This window comes from Beta vulgaris, chromosome 2 (assembly GCF_026745355.1).
Source record: "Beta vulgaris subsp. vulgaris cultivar EL10 chromosome 2, EL10.2, whole genome shotgun sequence".
NCBI lineage: Eukaryota > Viridiplantae > Streptophyta > Magnoliopsida > Caryophyllales > Amaranthaceae > Beta > Beta vulgaris.
Window position 1 is genome coordinate 1,380,393 of NC_079203.1, and position 13,785 is coordinate 1,394,177.

The 13,785-nt window shown below is 34.1% G+C and overlaps 2 protein-coding genes across 6 annotated transcripts; one reads left to right on the forward strand and one right to left on the reverse strand.

Annotated features, from left to right (window-relative positions):
• Window positions 1-1,061: 1,061 nt before the first annotated feature.
• On the forward strand, window positions 1,062-6,294 carry LOC104887783 (probable folate-biopterin transporter 2). 5 transcript variants are annotated; one of them, XM_010672525.4, is made up of 7 exons: window positions 1,063-1,389; window positions 1,487-1,566; window positions 1,681-2,080; window positions 3,804-4,063; window positions 4,329-4,424; window positions 4,509-4,679; window positions 5,413-6,294. In XM_010672525.4, the coding sequence occupies exons 3-7, from the start codon at window positions 1,714-1,716 to the stop codon at window positions 6,007-6,009; spliced, it is 1,491 nt and encodes a 496-aa protein (XP_010670827.2). In that variant the 5' UTR covers window positions 1,063-1,389; window positions 1,487-1,566; window positions 1,681-1,713; the 3' UTR covers window positions 6,010-6,294. The 5 variants fall into 5 exon arrangements, with proteins under 5 accessions (XP_057248394.1, XP_010670827.2, XP_048494041.1 ...); XM_048638084.2 differs by having other exon boundaries at window positions 1,712-2,080; XM_010672526.4 differs by having other exon boundaries at window positions 1,487-1,561.
• Window positions 6,295-7,927: 1,633 nt separating this feature from the next.
• On the reverse strand, window positions 7,928-12,779 carry LOC104887782 (enhancer of rudimentary homolog). The gene is made up of 4 exons (XM_010672524.3): window positions 12,626-12,779; window positions 9,565-9,658; window positions 8,667-8,787; window positions 7,928-8,252 (listed from the first exon to the last, which is right to left on the reverse strand). Exons 1-4 carry the CDS (start codon window positions 12,626-12,628, stop codon window positions 8,162-8,164), a joined length of 309 nt encoding a protein of 102 aa, XP_010670826.1. The 5' UTR covers window positions 12,629-12,779; the 3' UTR covers window positions 7,928-8,161.
• Between the last annotated feature and the right edge of the window lie 1,006 nt (window positions 12,780-13,785).

The window sequence follows — 13,785 nt, forward strand, 5'->3', positions numbered from 1 at the left end:
TTTGATGAGTAATAACATAAATATTACCCCTAACATAAATATTATCCCTCAATATTTACTATAACATATTAATCATTGAAATTTATCCTTCAAAAAATAGTAATTATTAGTTATCTCTTATGATCAACATTTTAACAAGAAAATACTATTTGTATGCTTGTCTATATACAACTTTCACCACTAATATATCTATCAGTTGGTCTTGTAAGAGACTGCCTACTTTTAATATAAAATTAGGCACGGCCCAAGCCCAATATTGAAAAAAAGAACATGCCATTTTTTTTTAATATTATGACTAGTTTAATCTATTTAGAGACCATATCTTTTTTAATATAATGTCTAGTTTAGTCTATTGGACAAACTTTAAATTTATTTCGTGACCAATTTAATCTATTTAGTAATTACATTCTTTAATCCATTCAGTGACTAGTTTAATCCATTTAGTGATTAATTTAATATGTTCGGTAAAACTAACGAGTTATTTTTTTGAAATTATTAGTTGTAATTCGATAATCAAGAAAGAAAAAGGAAGGAGAGGAGAAGGGATGACTAGTGTAGTGTTAGATTAGAGTGAAATTGAATGAGCTTGTTAGAAAAATTCAGTCTTGGATTCGTCGAATTTTATGTTAAAATTAGACCGTTTATTCTAATAATTTGTGTTTATCTAGTAGTGTTGGTTTGATTTCATAAAGCACTAGTAGGAAATCAATTAATAGCATTTATATCTTTCATTGTTATTAGTAATGAAAACATGTTATATCTAGTTATTTAAAGACGGATTGCAAAATATTATAATCATGAAGATTATTATTGTTAACCTTATTTGACCATGATTATAATATTTTTTCAAATTTATTAAATATTAACTATTTCGACATTGTTAAAACTTATTGAACCTGATTGAAACCGAAAAGGAAGCTTTAACCACTAGAGTATGCCTCACTCTCGCCGTTTTCGGATAGAACATAACTTTACACACATACTAGTAGTTCATTAACCGTAATAACACACAAAGTTGGTTAATTTCCAAATATTCAATAGAATTAATACACGGATGCTAGCTTAAAAGGCTAGTCAACGTACAAAACCTTGGAAGAGACAGTTCAACTACTGCTTCTCTTCTTTTTCTGCTCTACTGTTTCCTTTGAATTTTGTAAAACTGGTGGTGTTGCAAATTGCAATAATCCCCCTTTATGGGTACATGTACATCAATTTATTCGATTGACAAATAATCCAAAACCAAAAACAAAGTTAGAAAAAAAACACCCATGTGAGTAAATGTAATGGATTCCAGTTTAGTTGGAGCTTCCTACATTTCCCAGATCCCAAATTTCTAAAATAAGTTGCAAGATTCAGTTTTGTTGCTTCATTTTTGCAGATTATCTACTGGTTAGTTCTTCTTCTTCTTATACAATGTTTACAGTTTAATCTTAGTTGAGCTTACATTGTTGGTTTGACAAATTATGCTGATTGTTCAAATACCCAGATGCAAGAACATTGATTTCTGAGCTTGTTGGTGATTTTGTTGAGCTTAAAAGACCAAGTGAATATCACCCAGATTGTAAGGTTTGTTTGATGAATTTGTCTGTTAACAGTCTTTACTAGAAGCATATCTTAACTTCTAAAATAGTAAAATGTAAGAAATTGACCAATTTTAGTTATTGAAATTTGTTTGGATAGTGGCTGATTTCTGTAGATATCTTCTTGTAAGATATGGTTGAAGAAGAAAACCAAAGAACTGTATTGAAGGAAATGGAAGATATAAATGAACCCAAATTTGGGTTCATGGATTATATATGGGCACCATTGAATTGGCTTAAAATGCTTGCCAAAGAGTTGCATTGGAGCTTTGTTTTTGGGGTGATGATTGTCTATGGATTTAGTCAAGGTTTGGGTGGAGCCCTTAATCGTGTAGGTATGGAGTATTACATGAAAGATGTGCAGAAAGTGCAGCCTTCCGAGGCGCAAATCTATCAAGGATTTACTTCAATTCCTTGGATGGTCAAGCCTATTTACGGCCTCATGACCGATGTGGTTCCTATTCTAGGGTATCATAGGAGGCCTTACTTCATATTTGCAGGTAAATTCTATTCATATTTATGCATTTATGTAGTTGATTTGTTGCTTTGATTGTAATGCCAAGTTTGTCTGTTGGTTCTTGGCAACTTGTCCATTATATACATGGGTGTATGTACACGCAAGGCTACTTTTTTTAGCTCCAAATGGGCGAAATATATAGCCTAGGGTGTATAATGGAAATTGCAGGTACGTAGTAGTTGAAATTTGTGATGGAGTTAAACATGCCGAATTGAAGTTGTTAGAAAGTTGCTTGATCTCTTATTCTATGAGCTTAGTAAGACAACAAACTTCTTGCACCCCTACTGCAGCTTTGTGCTTGTTTAAGAGATCAGAGTTGAGTAATAGCCCTGAGGAGCATGTCAGAAATATTATATAAAGGATAGTGGACAACAAAGTGGAAGCCTTACTAATATAACGGAAGATGGAGAACAAATTGGAAAACATATTAGAAATATAAAGAAAAAGGTCAACAAAGTAGAACCCCTCGATACAGCAGAAGAAAACCATCTGAAGTAGAACAGTAGAACCGCGGTCATGTTCATTAATTAGACTGTCATTTTGAGTTTCTTTAGTTTGGGAACACTACTGGTATATTCAATAGGTAAAGAATTCAAGCATTCCTTCCAAAGTAGAAAATGTTTCAGTGACATCATTCATTGAGCAATTATGATAAGTGAAAAGTGCTTCTCATATGATCCACTGAGTCAAAAGTCAAAGCTTACTTGTCCAAAGTATTCAGGAGCTATATGATCTGTTTAAACATGAACATTCCACTTAACTCTAGATTTAGTTAATAACGGTGATGCAAAATATTGACCTCTTCGCTTTTCTTTGAAGTCCAAGGAGTTAGGACTTAGGAGTATCACTAACCATAGTTCTATAGGGTGCAGCAATCCAGGGTTTTTAGCTGATTTTCTTATGCTATCATCCAAGTTCATAGTCCATATGCATTTTTAGGTCTCCTAAGCTCATGAGAACAGTAGATGATTTGTTGTAATTATAGGTCTTATGGCATTACCCCTAAACCTAAAAAGAGGTTAGTTCTAATAGAAATTTGATTCGAGAGGCAAAACAGTGAAACACTAGCTTGCTGAGGGGGTTCAAAGTACAGTTTGAAGTTTTGAACTGCAGCAACTAGCAAAGCAAACCCTCTTTTGGCATTTGGTAACAGTTTTGCAGTCTGAAAATTGCGGTTTGGTTAGAGATTTTAATCAAACTGCAATATGTAGTTTGGTTTGATAGATTTCCCGAGGTCTTTATAGCATTTTCCTTTTCATATGGTTTTGCTAGAATCCGGAAACAGGTTAGCTAAATGAACAAATATAATTAGTCGTTGTGCATTGTTTGATCGTACAAAGTTGCCTAATCAGCTATTTCTTGGTGAATTCCTTAAAGGGTTCAGCTGTCTGTTGTAGTCAGAGACACATCTTCACCTCCAAATATATTGCTCACAGATTATAGCAAGTGACTTTATCTAGTGTTATAGATCAGATTGTTTGTACTATCTAAAAGGTTTTGAGAGACAGATTTGAAATGATCGACAACTTTTCCAACTATTGTCATCAGGACTTTCTGCAATATATATATGACATTATTGGACTGAAATGCCAGCCTTTCTTGCACAATGTTTTAGATAAATGTCTTTGCTGCCACTATTTTGGTATGTGATTTGTCCGACCATTGATTATTGATCATCTTTGCGGTAAATGTTTCATTCACTTCAGGTGTTCTTGGTATAGTGCCTATGCTATTCTTATCGTTTCACAAAAAGATGCATATCTTCTTCGTAGTACTGTCTTTAGCAACAGGGAGCACAGGAGCTGCAATTGCAGATGTGACAGTCGATGCATGTGTTGCACAAAACTCTAATAAGCATCAACATCTTGCTCCTGACATGCAAAGCTTATGTTCATTGAGTTCTTCCACTGGATCACTCCTGGGATTCTTTCTCAGTGGTCTCTTGGTTCATTTTATTGGCCCAAAGGTGGGTTTCTTTACTTCTATGATATCTATTCTTTGCATTAGCGTTATCTAATTCGCAGAACGAGAATGGGCCCGGGAACACAATTCGCTACCTAACTTTGTTAAATTACCTCAAAAGCATACCACTTCCACTTGCATGCACCAGCCCGCCATGGGGGGGTTTAGCGAATTAGATAACACTAGTTTGCATTCATGGGGAAAAACAAAGCAGTTCCATATTTGATATACATTATTTCATTTGAGATTTCTCCAATTTTGAACTAAAGGGGGTCTTTGGATTGCTGACAATCCCATCGGCACTAGTCTTTCTGGTGGGAATCATACTTCATGAACCTCGAACTGTGAACTTTTCTTACAAACAGGTAGCTAACCTTTCTAACTCTCTCCAGTACTGAGCTTTTATATCATATTAGTGCAAGCATTGTAGTAATCTATCTTTGAATTAGGTTGGCCAGAAGTTCCTTGATGCAACAAGAGCCATGACAGAGACAATAAAATTGCAAGATGTGTGGCGACCATGTTTATATCTGTACCTCTCCAATTCCTTGAGTCTCAATATATATGATGGAATGTTTTATTGGTATACTGATTCAGATGCAGGCCCTCATTTTTCTCAGGTATGATAAGGTGCTTAATTATTTAGTTAAATGTGGCTATGAGGCCTGTGTTCTTTTCACTTGAAATTCACATAATTGAACTTAGCCAAACTTATTGAATCTTGTCTAAACATATTAGAATTTATTGTAGTTGTAAATTGAACATGTGTCTCTTATCAGAACCTATCTAACTTACCGAAACTTATTTGAACATTTTTAGAACCTTTTTTTTCCAAGGTGAAAAGAACATATCCTTTTTTATCACTTGTTCATACTATTTGTCATAAATGTTGTATAAGAAATCATTATTGTAGTTTCTCCGCAACTTTTTTTTTGATCCATATGAGCCACGAAGGCAGTACAAAGAAGGGGAAGGGGGATTCAAACCTGTGACCTATTGTCATAGCACCTCAATCTTAACCACTAGGCCAATACATCTTTGGTGTAGTTTCTCCGCAATTTAGTTGTTCCACTTCCCTTTTTTCAGGTCAAACATTGTAAAATTTGACAGCACTTTTTTATTGTATGATCTGGTCATTTCGATGGCTATTATTTTCTTTAACTTAATTTTAGGCTTCACTCTTTTCACATGAACTACTCTAACTTACTAAAACTTATCTGAACTTATTCAAATTTAATTTTAATTTTGAAATGGAACTCGTAGGCATTATCAAAACTTGGTAAACCTTGAACTTACTTTTGACGTGAAAAGAACAAAGCCTAATAGTATTGCTTTCCTGTCCAAAATTTGCAGGAATTTGTTGGCTACATTCTCTCCATTGGTTCAGCTGGTGCCATACTGGGATCACTAATATATCAGTATGCCTTAAAAGATCACCAATTCCGCGATCTATGTTTCTGGGGTCAGCTTTTGTTAGGTCTATCAGGGATGCTTGATTTGATTCTCGTTTCACGATTAAACTTGAAATTTGGCATACCAGACCATTTGTTCGCAGTACTCGATGAATGTGCATTCCAGTTTGTTGGGAGGCTCAAATTTATGCCACTACTTGTACTCAGTTCAAAACTTTGCCCTCCAGGAATTGAAGGCACCTTCTTTGCATTAATCATGTCAATTGGTAACATCGGCCTATTCTCTTCATCATGGCTTGGAGGTTTCTTAATCCATGTTTTGAATATCACAAGAACAAGATTTGATAATCTTTGGGTTGCCATTTTGATCCGTAACATAGCCAGAATCTCTCCACTTTTGGTCATATTTTTAGTACCAAGGACTGATCCCAACTCTTGCATTCTTCCATCTCAAGTCTCAAGTTCAGAAACTGCAGAAACTCTGGATGACGATGAGATCGAACTAGCATCGCTCATGACCAATGTTGATAGAAGATGACATTTCCAGTCCCTTTTCTTGAAGATTTAGGGACAAAGTTCTCTTAATAGAGACGTTTAATGCTTATACGGAACTTAGATTCAGAATAGCAGATGATACACAAAGGTATTATAGTAGATTGCTAGTTACTTGCTTTTCGATTCTTTTGTGTCTTACCAATTCATTCTAGATATTCTTTTGTTTAGTGAAAGGTGTAATGAAAGTTCTGGAAAGAATCTGTTGATCTCAAACAGATTTGATTAACGTCATTAGTGAAGCACAAGATGTCATCAGTCATTTTCTGAATTCTGAACTACATCACATACATATGATACATTCAATCCCCCAAAAAGAAAGTATTAGTTGATCCCTGGGATTGCTTATTTTGCTCCTTCACTTCAATGCTTGTATGTGAATGTTGTTGAAGTCGAAATTTCGACTTCGTCTTTGGCTGATGGATGTCTGATGAACACCTTTGGTTTCTTACACTTATATGCTTTAGGTGGAGCTCTGCCTAGTTTATAACTGATGTGAACCATTATTTACTGTGTAGTCATTCACAAATGTTGTATGTCAAAAAAGACCTATCCCTGCAAATAGCCTGTTACAATCCGAGTTTAGAAGCTCCATACAATAATCAGGGGGTACGGGAATATGATGAATTACATTAAGATCAACATTAAGATCATCTCCTCCACTCCTACATCTATGCGATAATGCATCCGCAACTTGATTATCTCCTCCACTTCAATGCTTTGTATGACAATTACTAAAATTCTCATAACAAGAATGTATAGATTTGAAATTTTATTTTATAATTAAGGATGTGTATATTATGTATAATTTTGTGCTACAGATTTGTCTAGGGTAATTGGATCTCAAAAACTCAGTTAGGCTCAAACGAACGAGTTGTTACATTATTGATTCAAATTAGATAACGATTTTAGATTAATATGACTTTCATGAAAGCCAAACCCAAAGGTTTATAGTTTTTTAATCACCTAGATCCATTGTATAGAAGACATAATGACAATTACAAACAAATTTATAGATGCAAATCACATTACATGCTCAATACTTATATCATAATGGAAGTGCTTCCCTACTGTCCACTGGTGCTTAATTTGGCGGATAGTCGTCACACTGAAGGATGTCAATGGTAGCACGAGCACCATACACTTAAACACTCCTAGGTGCATGAAACAATTTGTATACACTTTGCTCTAGAATCTCAGTACCTTTAAACTAATTTTATTTCTTAAAAGTGGAACAAAATATTACTTGGATCCGTAAAGAAAATTATTACTTTTGAAACCAACATCATCATGCATACATATACTTTCATATTATCATATATAAAACCATCGAAATAACAAATTTACTAATAAATCGACTAATCAATCTCATGTTTCTATAATCAATTCGATCCCACCGCAATGGAAAGTGCAAATTAGTAGGTGCATACTTCTGTATGGTGAGTAAGATGTGCACAATGAACATCAAGCACTAGGTTATGAACATAAAGGACAATGCCAATGAACATACACTAACAGAGATGTAAATATAATCATTTGACTTGTTATTCATGTACATTTGCACACCTTCCTCACCATACAGACATGTATACCATCTACAGATTGAGTGGGAAAGGATAAACACTTAGCAAAAGATCGCCATTATTATATACTACATAATTAACTATTTCAAAAATATTAAAAAGACAATTTCTCAGTATCTTGTTCATTCACAAGTCAGAACCAAAAAAAATCTTTGGCAAATAAAAAAAGCTTTTCTCTAAACAGATATGATCAAGTGATCTAATTACTATTCATATAGAATTATCTGCCCCCAAGAGCATAATATTTTAGATTTTCTTGTCTAAGTTTAAGTTTTCCTGCCAGCTACCTTGAGTCGATTACAAATAAGCGAATACCAGAAATGACAAAAACTTGTGAGTTGGGTGTATAAAAAGCCACTAAATTGTTTGTCTTCATAACTGAAACTTCATATATAATTCAACATCATCCTACGGTAAACATGTATATTTCAAATTACAGACTTATAAACTTTGCGCATATAAACACCGTTCTTACAGATCGAATGGCTTCAGTACTGCAAACAAAATCCGCAGTAATTCAGTAACCAAAAATCAGAGGCCAGTTCATTGCTTGATTCATCGCGCCAACTTCTTGAGTCGTTGGAGTGCCTTTTGTTTGATCCATTCCCGATCATATGGCAGATATGCCTGTATAGAATGTTCATACCTACACGTACAGATCAAAGACATATGAGGTGAAAAAACTATCAGCCTGAAATCTTACACCTATTAGCATGAAATATACTATAACATTCACCAAGCATAAACAAGAATATACAACAAAAAAACTCAGAAAGGAACTCATGTTAGAAACGAAATCAAAATTTTTACTACTAATTTAAGAGTAGATAGGAGGCCCTCCAATTTTATTCACGTCTATAACAAAGATGACACAGACTAGTTAACTGTTGATAAAATCCTCCTATATGATAAGGAAATGAGATTCAACCAAACTTTAAAATGAAAATCAGAATGAAAAATAGTTACTCTAGATAGCTAATCCTGTAATGTTACATTAATTTGAGATATTACATATACTAATAAACATATATGAAAAATGCAAGCAGGAAAAGAAACCTACACTAATCCACTCAAATCAGCGAGCCCGTCAATGAAGTTGTATAGATCGCCGATATCATAACTGATGTTTCTGAGAGTTGGATTAATCTCTTTTAGCTTCCTTTCGTACAACGCACAGATACCTGTAAAAGGCAGGCATGTGATGCATACATAAGTAAGCATAAAAACGTAATTCAGGCAAGAAATGCAGCCGATAGTATGAGGTGCTAAGAGAAGCTAATTGAACAAAACAAACTTTTGTATCCTGTCGTGCGATTATTTTAGCAGCTCCAACAATTTGCTGCAGAATTATATTAGTAGCACGGTCGAACTCTTCCTAGAACATGGCTAGCACTGTCGCTCCTCATGCAGTTTCAGGCTTCTCTTGGTCTCATATGTTACACTTTGTGTTAATTGTTTATAGTCCCTTAGTTGTCCTGGCCCTCATTATAGTTATTTCTCGCGATGATAATATGTCGAAAAGAAAAAGAAAATATACTCTTGGTGTTTAAGAAGAAAGTAATCCAAAATCATTATTGATAGAGTGGACCAGCATGCTAAATTAGCCAAAAAGTAACCAACTCTTTTACTACTTGATTTTAGAGAATAGAATCATTATTGATAGAGTGGACCAGCATGCTAGGTTAGCCAAAAAGTAACCAACTCTTCTACTACTTGATTTTAGAGAATAGAGTTGACTTGGTCCATTATAAAAAGACACTACCAGTTTTAGTTAATCACAATAAGTCATCTGTATCTCTACAAACCCCAAACATCAAAATAGATCCCTTCTGGATTGTAATTCTTGTTAACGAGGTTTCCTCTGCTTAGCTTCTTTCACCAATAGAGATGCAGCTCAAACAAAAATGTTTGACCTTTCATGCTAAAATTTTCAACTAAAGTAAGAAATGACAACCTACCATCCATTGCTTGACTTATTGACTCATAATCCATAAATGTTCTACTTGCTCTGTTCTGCGACGTTTGCATTAGGATAATTGTATGCCTATTGTCCTGCAGAAATGGCCAAAAAAACTCCCATAAGCACCCTAAAGTGTAAGGCTCAAAGGAACCAGAGAGAAGATGGTATACAGGATGCAAGCAAAGTACGCAATACAGAAATCACTAAATTATCTAGTGACGAGTCATATGCATGTACCTATCATGCACTAAAGTAATAGCCAGAAATCAAGTCTTCCTTTTTCTCGATTCTCTTTTCTCCCTCTCCTTTCCAGGATAGATAACTCCCATCATTTTTATATTTTTCAATTTACCTCTACAGCTACTCTAATTCATGAAAGAACACGCACTGACGCAAGTTCCAAAATACAAAATCGACCTCACATATTGCAATACTATAAATACTCAATTATTTTACAGAATCTTATATGGCTGTAGCTGCAATCTGTATTCAATTTAAGAATCCGTTTTAAAACAGCTAACTAAAACATGCACTCCAATCTACATGAGTCAAAATGATATTGATCGCACACGGGTCTCAGCCATGCTTTGCAAGTAACTTTGTGTCTAGCTCTCTAACTCTAACCTCACTAGGAGACAGTTTACTAGTGAATATGTCTCTAGCACGCAAAACTCATACATTTTAGTATGAGACAGGTGGTTCAATGGCTTGCATTTACAACAGAAGTACCAGAGCCACAAGAATATACTCCCTCCTTCTCAAATTAGTTGTTGCATTTTCCCTTTCAGGATGTCCCAATTAGTTGTAGCATACCCTTCTGGTAAGTTTCCTTTCTACTTTTTCTCCTAAAGTTAAGCCCCACATCCATCCACCCACCATTATCTCTACTTGTTTGTGCCAAAAGTGAATGTTGCAGCTAATTCAGGATGGAGAGAGTAAATTTTCTAAAAGACCTTGGAAGGTTTTGCTGTTTTCTTGGAAGAGTGAAAAGCATAAGTGTATGCCTTAAATAGCTAGCAGTTTCAATACACTAACTGCCCGTTTGGTTAACGGTACTAAATGGTGGTAATGATAATGCTTTTTAGTGTAAAATTGTGAAGGTATTCTCATGTCATCATCCATGGGAATGCTACTTTATCCCAAAACACCTATTTTCTTCCTAAAATTTCATTACCATCCATTACCATATGGAAAGATGGTATTGAGTGATAATGGAATTTATGAAGGAGAACACATGTTTTCACATCAAATTTCATTACCATGGATGTTAGCTTGGTAATATCTTCACAAATTTACACTAAAAAACATTACTATTACCATAATTTAGTACTATTAACCAAACGGTCCATAAAAAAACTCTCCCCCAAAATCTATTTTCTAGGTCTTTGAACGAATGTTGCTCTGGAATCTGAGAAATGCTCCAGTAAAACTGATCAGTAAGAAAATTCTCCATCTACATTCAATGGAGATTGTTTTGAAACAAAAAGATTCTGTCAATCAGGTAATGGTCTAACCTACGTGGAAGACTGGTCATTATTTTCAATTAACTATTTCCAATTCTTCAAGTTATCGAAAGCAATTACTCAACACTCTGAACGACATCATTTCTACTAAGCTGGCTCGGCGTATAGTTTGGTATGAGATGCCTCTTTTAGACTGTTAATTGTTTAAACTAAGGGACTAGCAGCCTAATCATGTACACCCACCATCCACATATAAACGTCTTGTATACTATTTTAGTCGGTCCACAAATAACCGTCATGTTTCATATCATGGGAATATTACAACACCTAACCCATGTGATGTATACCCCTCGATTCACTCTATCTCTTTTGATATCCTATGTCATTCACTCTTGATATGTGTGCTCAAGCCTAAGAAGCTATTTCTTTGTGGACGGAGGAAGTAATAGTTCACATAAGCCAAGAAGAGAAAAACTACATCCTATATACCAAGGCCTCAACTAGCAAAACACGAAAACAAGCCAAAAGGCAGTTCTTTTAGGTTTCTGCAGAAAGATAAGCAGAATACCAAAATCACCGAACGATCAACAAACCATTCAATTCAGCTATTTAAAATAGAGAAGAAAATCCAAACCTTCAGACAGACTTTGTATACCAACAAATCATCAAGCGGTAATTTGGACACAACCCGTCAAGACTCAAGAGATAATAAATTCTTGGGTTTTCATAGATAAAGATAGTAAAACAAAACCCTTTTTTCTTCAAAAGGTAGTTATTTCAAAAAAAATTGGTAACTTAAATGTGGTAACAGAAAAACAAATATTTCTAGATAAAAACCTAAAATTGATGTCAGAACCCTAACTCCCAAATCAATTGCAAAAACCAAAAAGTCAAAAACACCTCATTGTTGCTTCATATACATGAAATTCCACTCAACAGATCACCCTAAACACCACAAAATCATCAAATAAGAGATTTTAAAACCCAAAGTTGTCAGCTTTCAAAACAACCACACAGCAGAAATCACACTAAACCTCAAAATTCATGCCAAAACCCTAATTGTCGAATTAAAAAGAAAAAATACTACTTCATCAACAAAAGGATTGTCTCGTGGAAAGTCAAGAACCCTAAAATTATATCAGAACCCTAATTCCCAAATCAATTGCAAAAACCAAACAAGTCAAAAACACCTCATTTTTGCTTCATATACATGAAATTCCACTCAACAAATCACACTAAACACCACAAAATCATCAAATAAAAGATTCTAAAACCCAAATTTGTTTCATTTTGTCAGCTTTTAAAACAACCACACAGCACAAATCACACTAAACCTCAAAATTCATGCCAAAAACCCTAATTCTCGAATTAAAAACAAAAAATACTACTTCATAAGCAAAAGGATTGTAACGTTGGAAGTTCAATTTGATGCAAAATAAGCTCAATTAAACACAATTATAAATCGAAATTGACAGGGGAAAAACAAAAGTACACAAAATGATAATAAAAAAAGCGGCAAAAAAATATGAGATTCTTAGATGATAAATGATATTGTATATTAAACAAAATGAGGCAAAGAGAAAGAGAAATTAATACCATGTTGAAGGATAAGAAACCCAGAAGTTGCAGAAGAGAAGCACAAAATGTTACTACACAAAATCTCTCACTGCCACTACCAAAGAAGAGTCCACGGGAAACAATCCGACTTGCGTGGACCCGGTTCACACTAAAAATAGTGTGGACCAAGCCCACGCACGTGACCCATTAAACATTACTAAACTTTTAATTACCAAAAATGCGCGATTTTCTCTCTCTTCAATACTTCCAAAATCCGCCACTTTCTCTCTCTTCAATATTTCCAAAAACCATAGATTCAATCGCTATTAAATTTCTGCAAATTATTGTTTCTCTCCATTGAAATTACCTACAAACTAAATCGATTCTTCAACAATTTCCTTTCGAATTGAACAATTGCGAAAAATTCATGGAAAATTCAGGTTTAATTGATCAAATAGATCTCAATCAGAGTATTGAACCATATAGTATAGACAATCTATATCACTCGACGACGACGAACAACATTGAAGCAATCGACGACGAAAATCATCACAATTCAATCCAAAATGAGCATCAAGATTCACTGATAATAGATCTCAATAATACACCAACTGTTGAAGGTAACAGCATCCAAATCAATAGTTTCATTTCTTTAATTAAGCAAAAGAGTAACACTATAACTTTATGTAGGTAATGTGGTTCTGTTTCATGATGAGATAGAAAATCAATATCCTACTTCATTTGTTTCAAGTGATGAATCTAATTCAGCTGTCATTTCAGGTAAGTACTTACACTATATTAAAAATAGATACATTATATGATACAGAGATACACTATATCATACAGAGATACATTATATTCTATAGGAAAACAATAGGAAATATAGAAGTTATTTACTACATGCATTACAGAAACATACACTATATCATTTTGTTATACACTATATCATTTTATTATACACTATATCATTGTAACATACACTATATCATTGTAACATACACTATATCACTCTAGCATACACTATATCATTTTAATATACACTATATCACTATAACATAAACTATATCATTTTAACATTACACTATATCACTGAAACATACACTATATCATTATAACATACACTATATCATTTTAACATACACTATATCACTATAATATACACTATATCATTCTAACATACACTATATCATTGTAATATA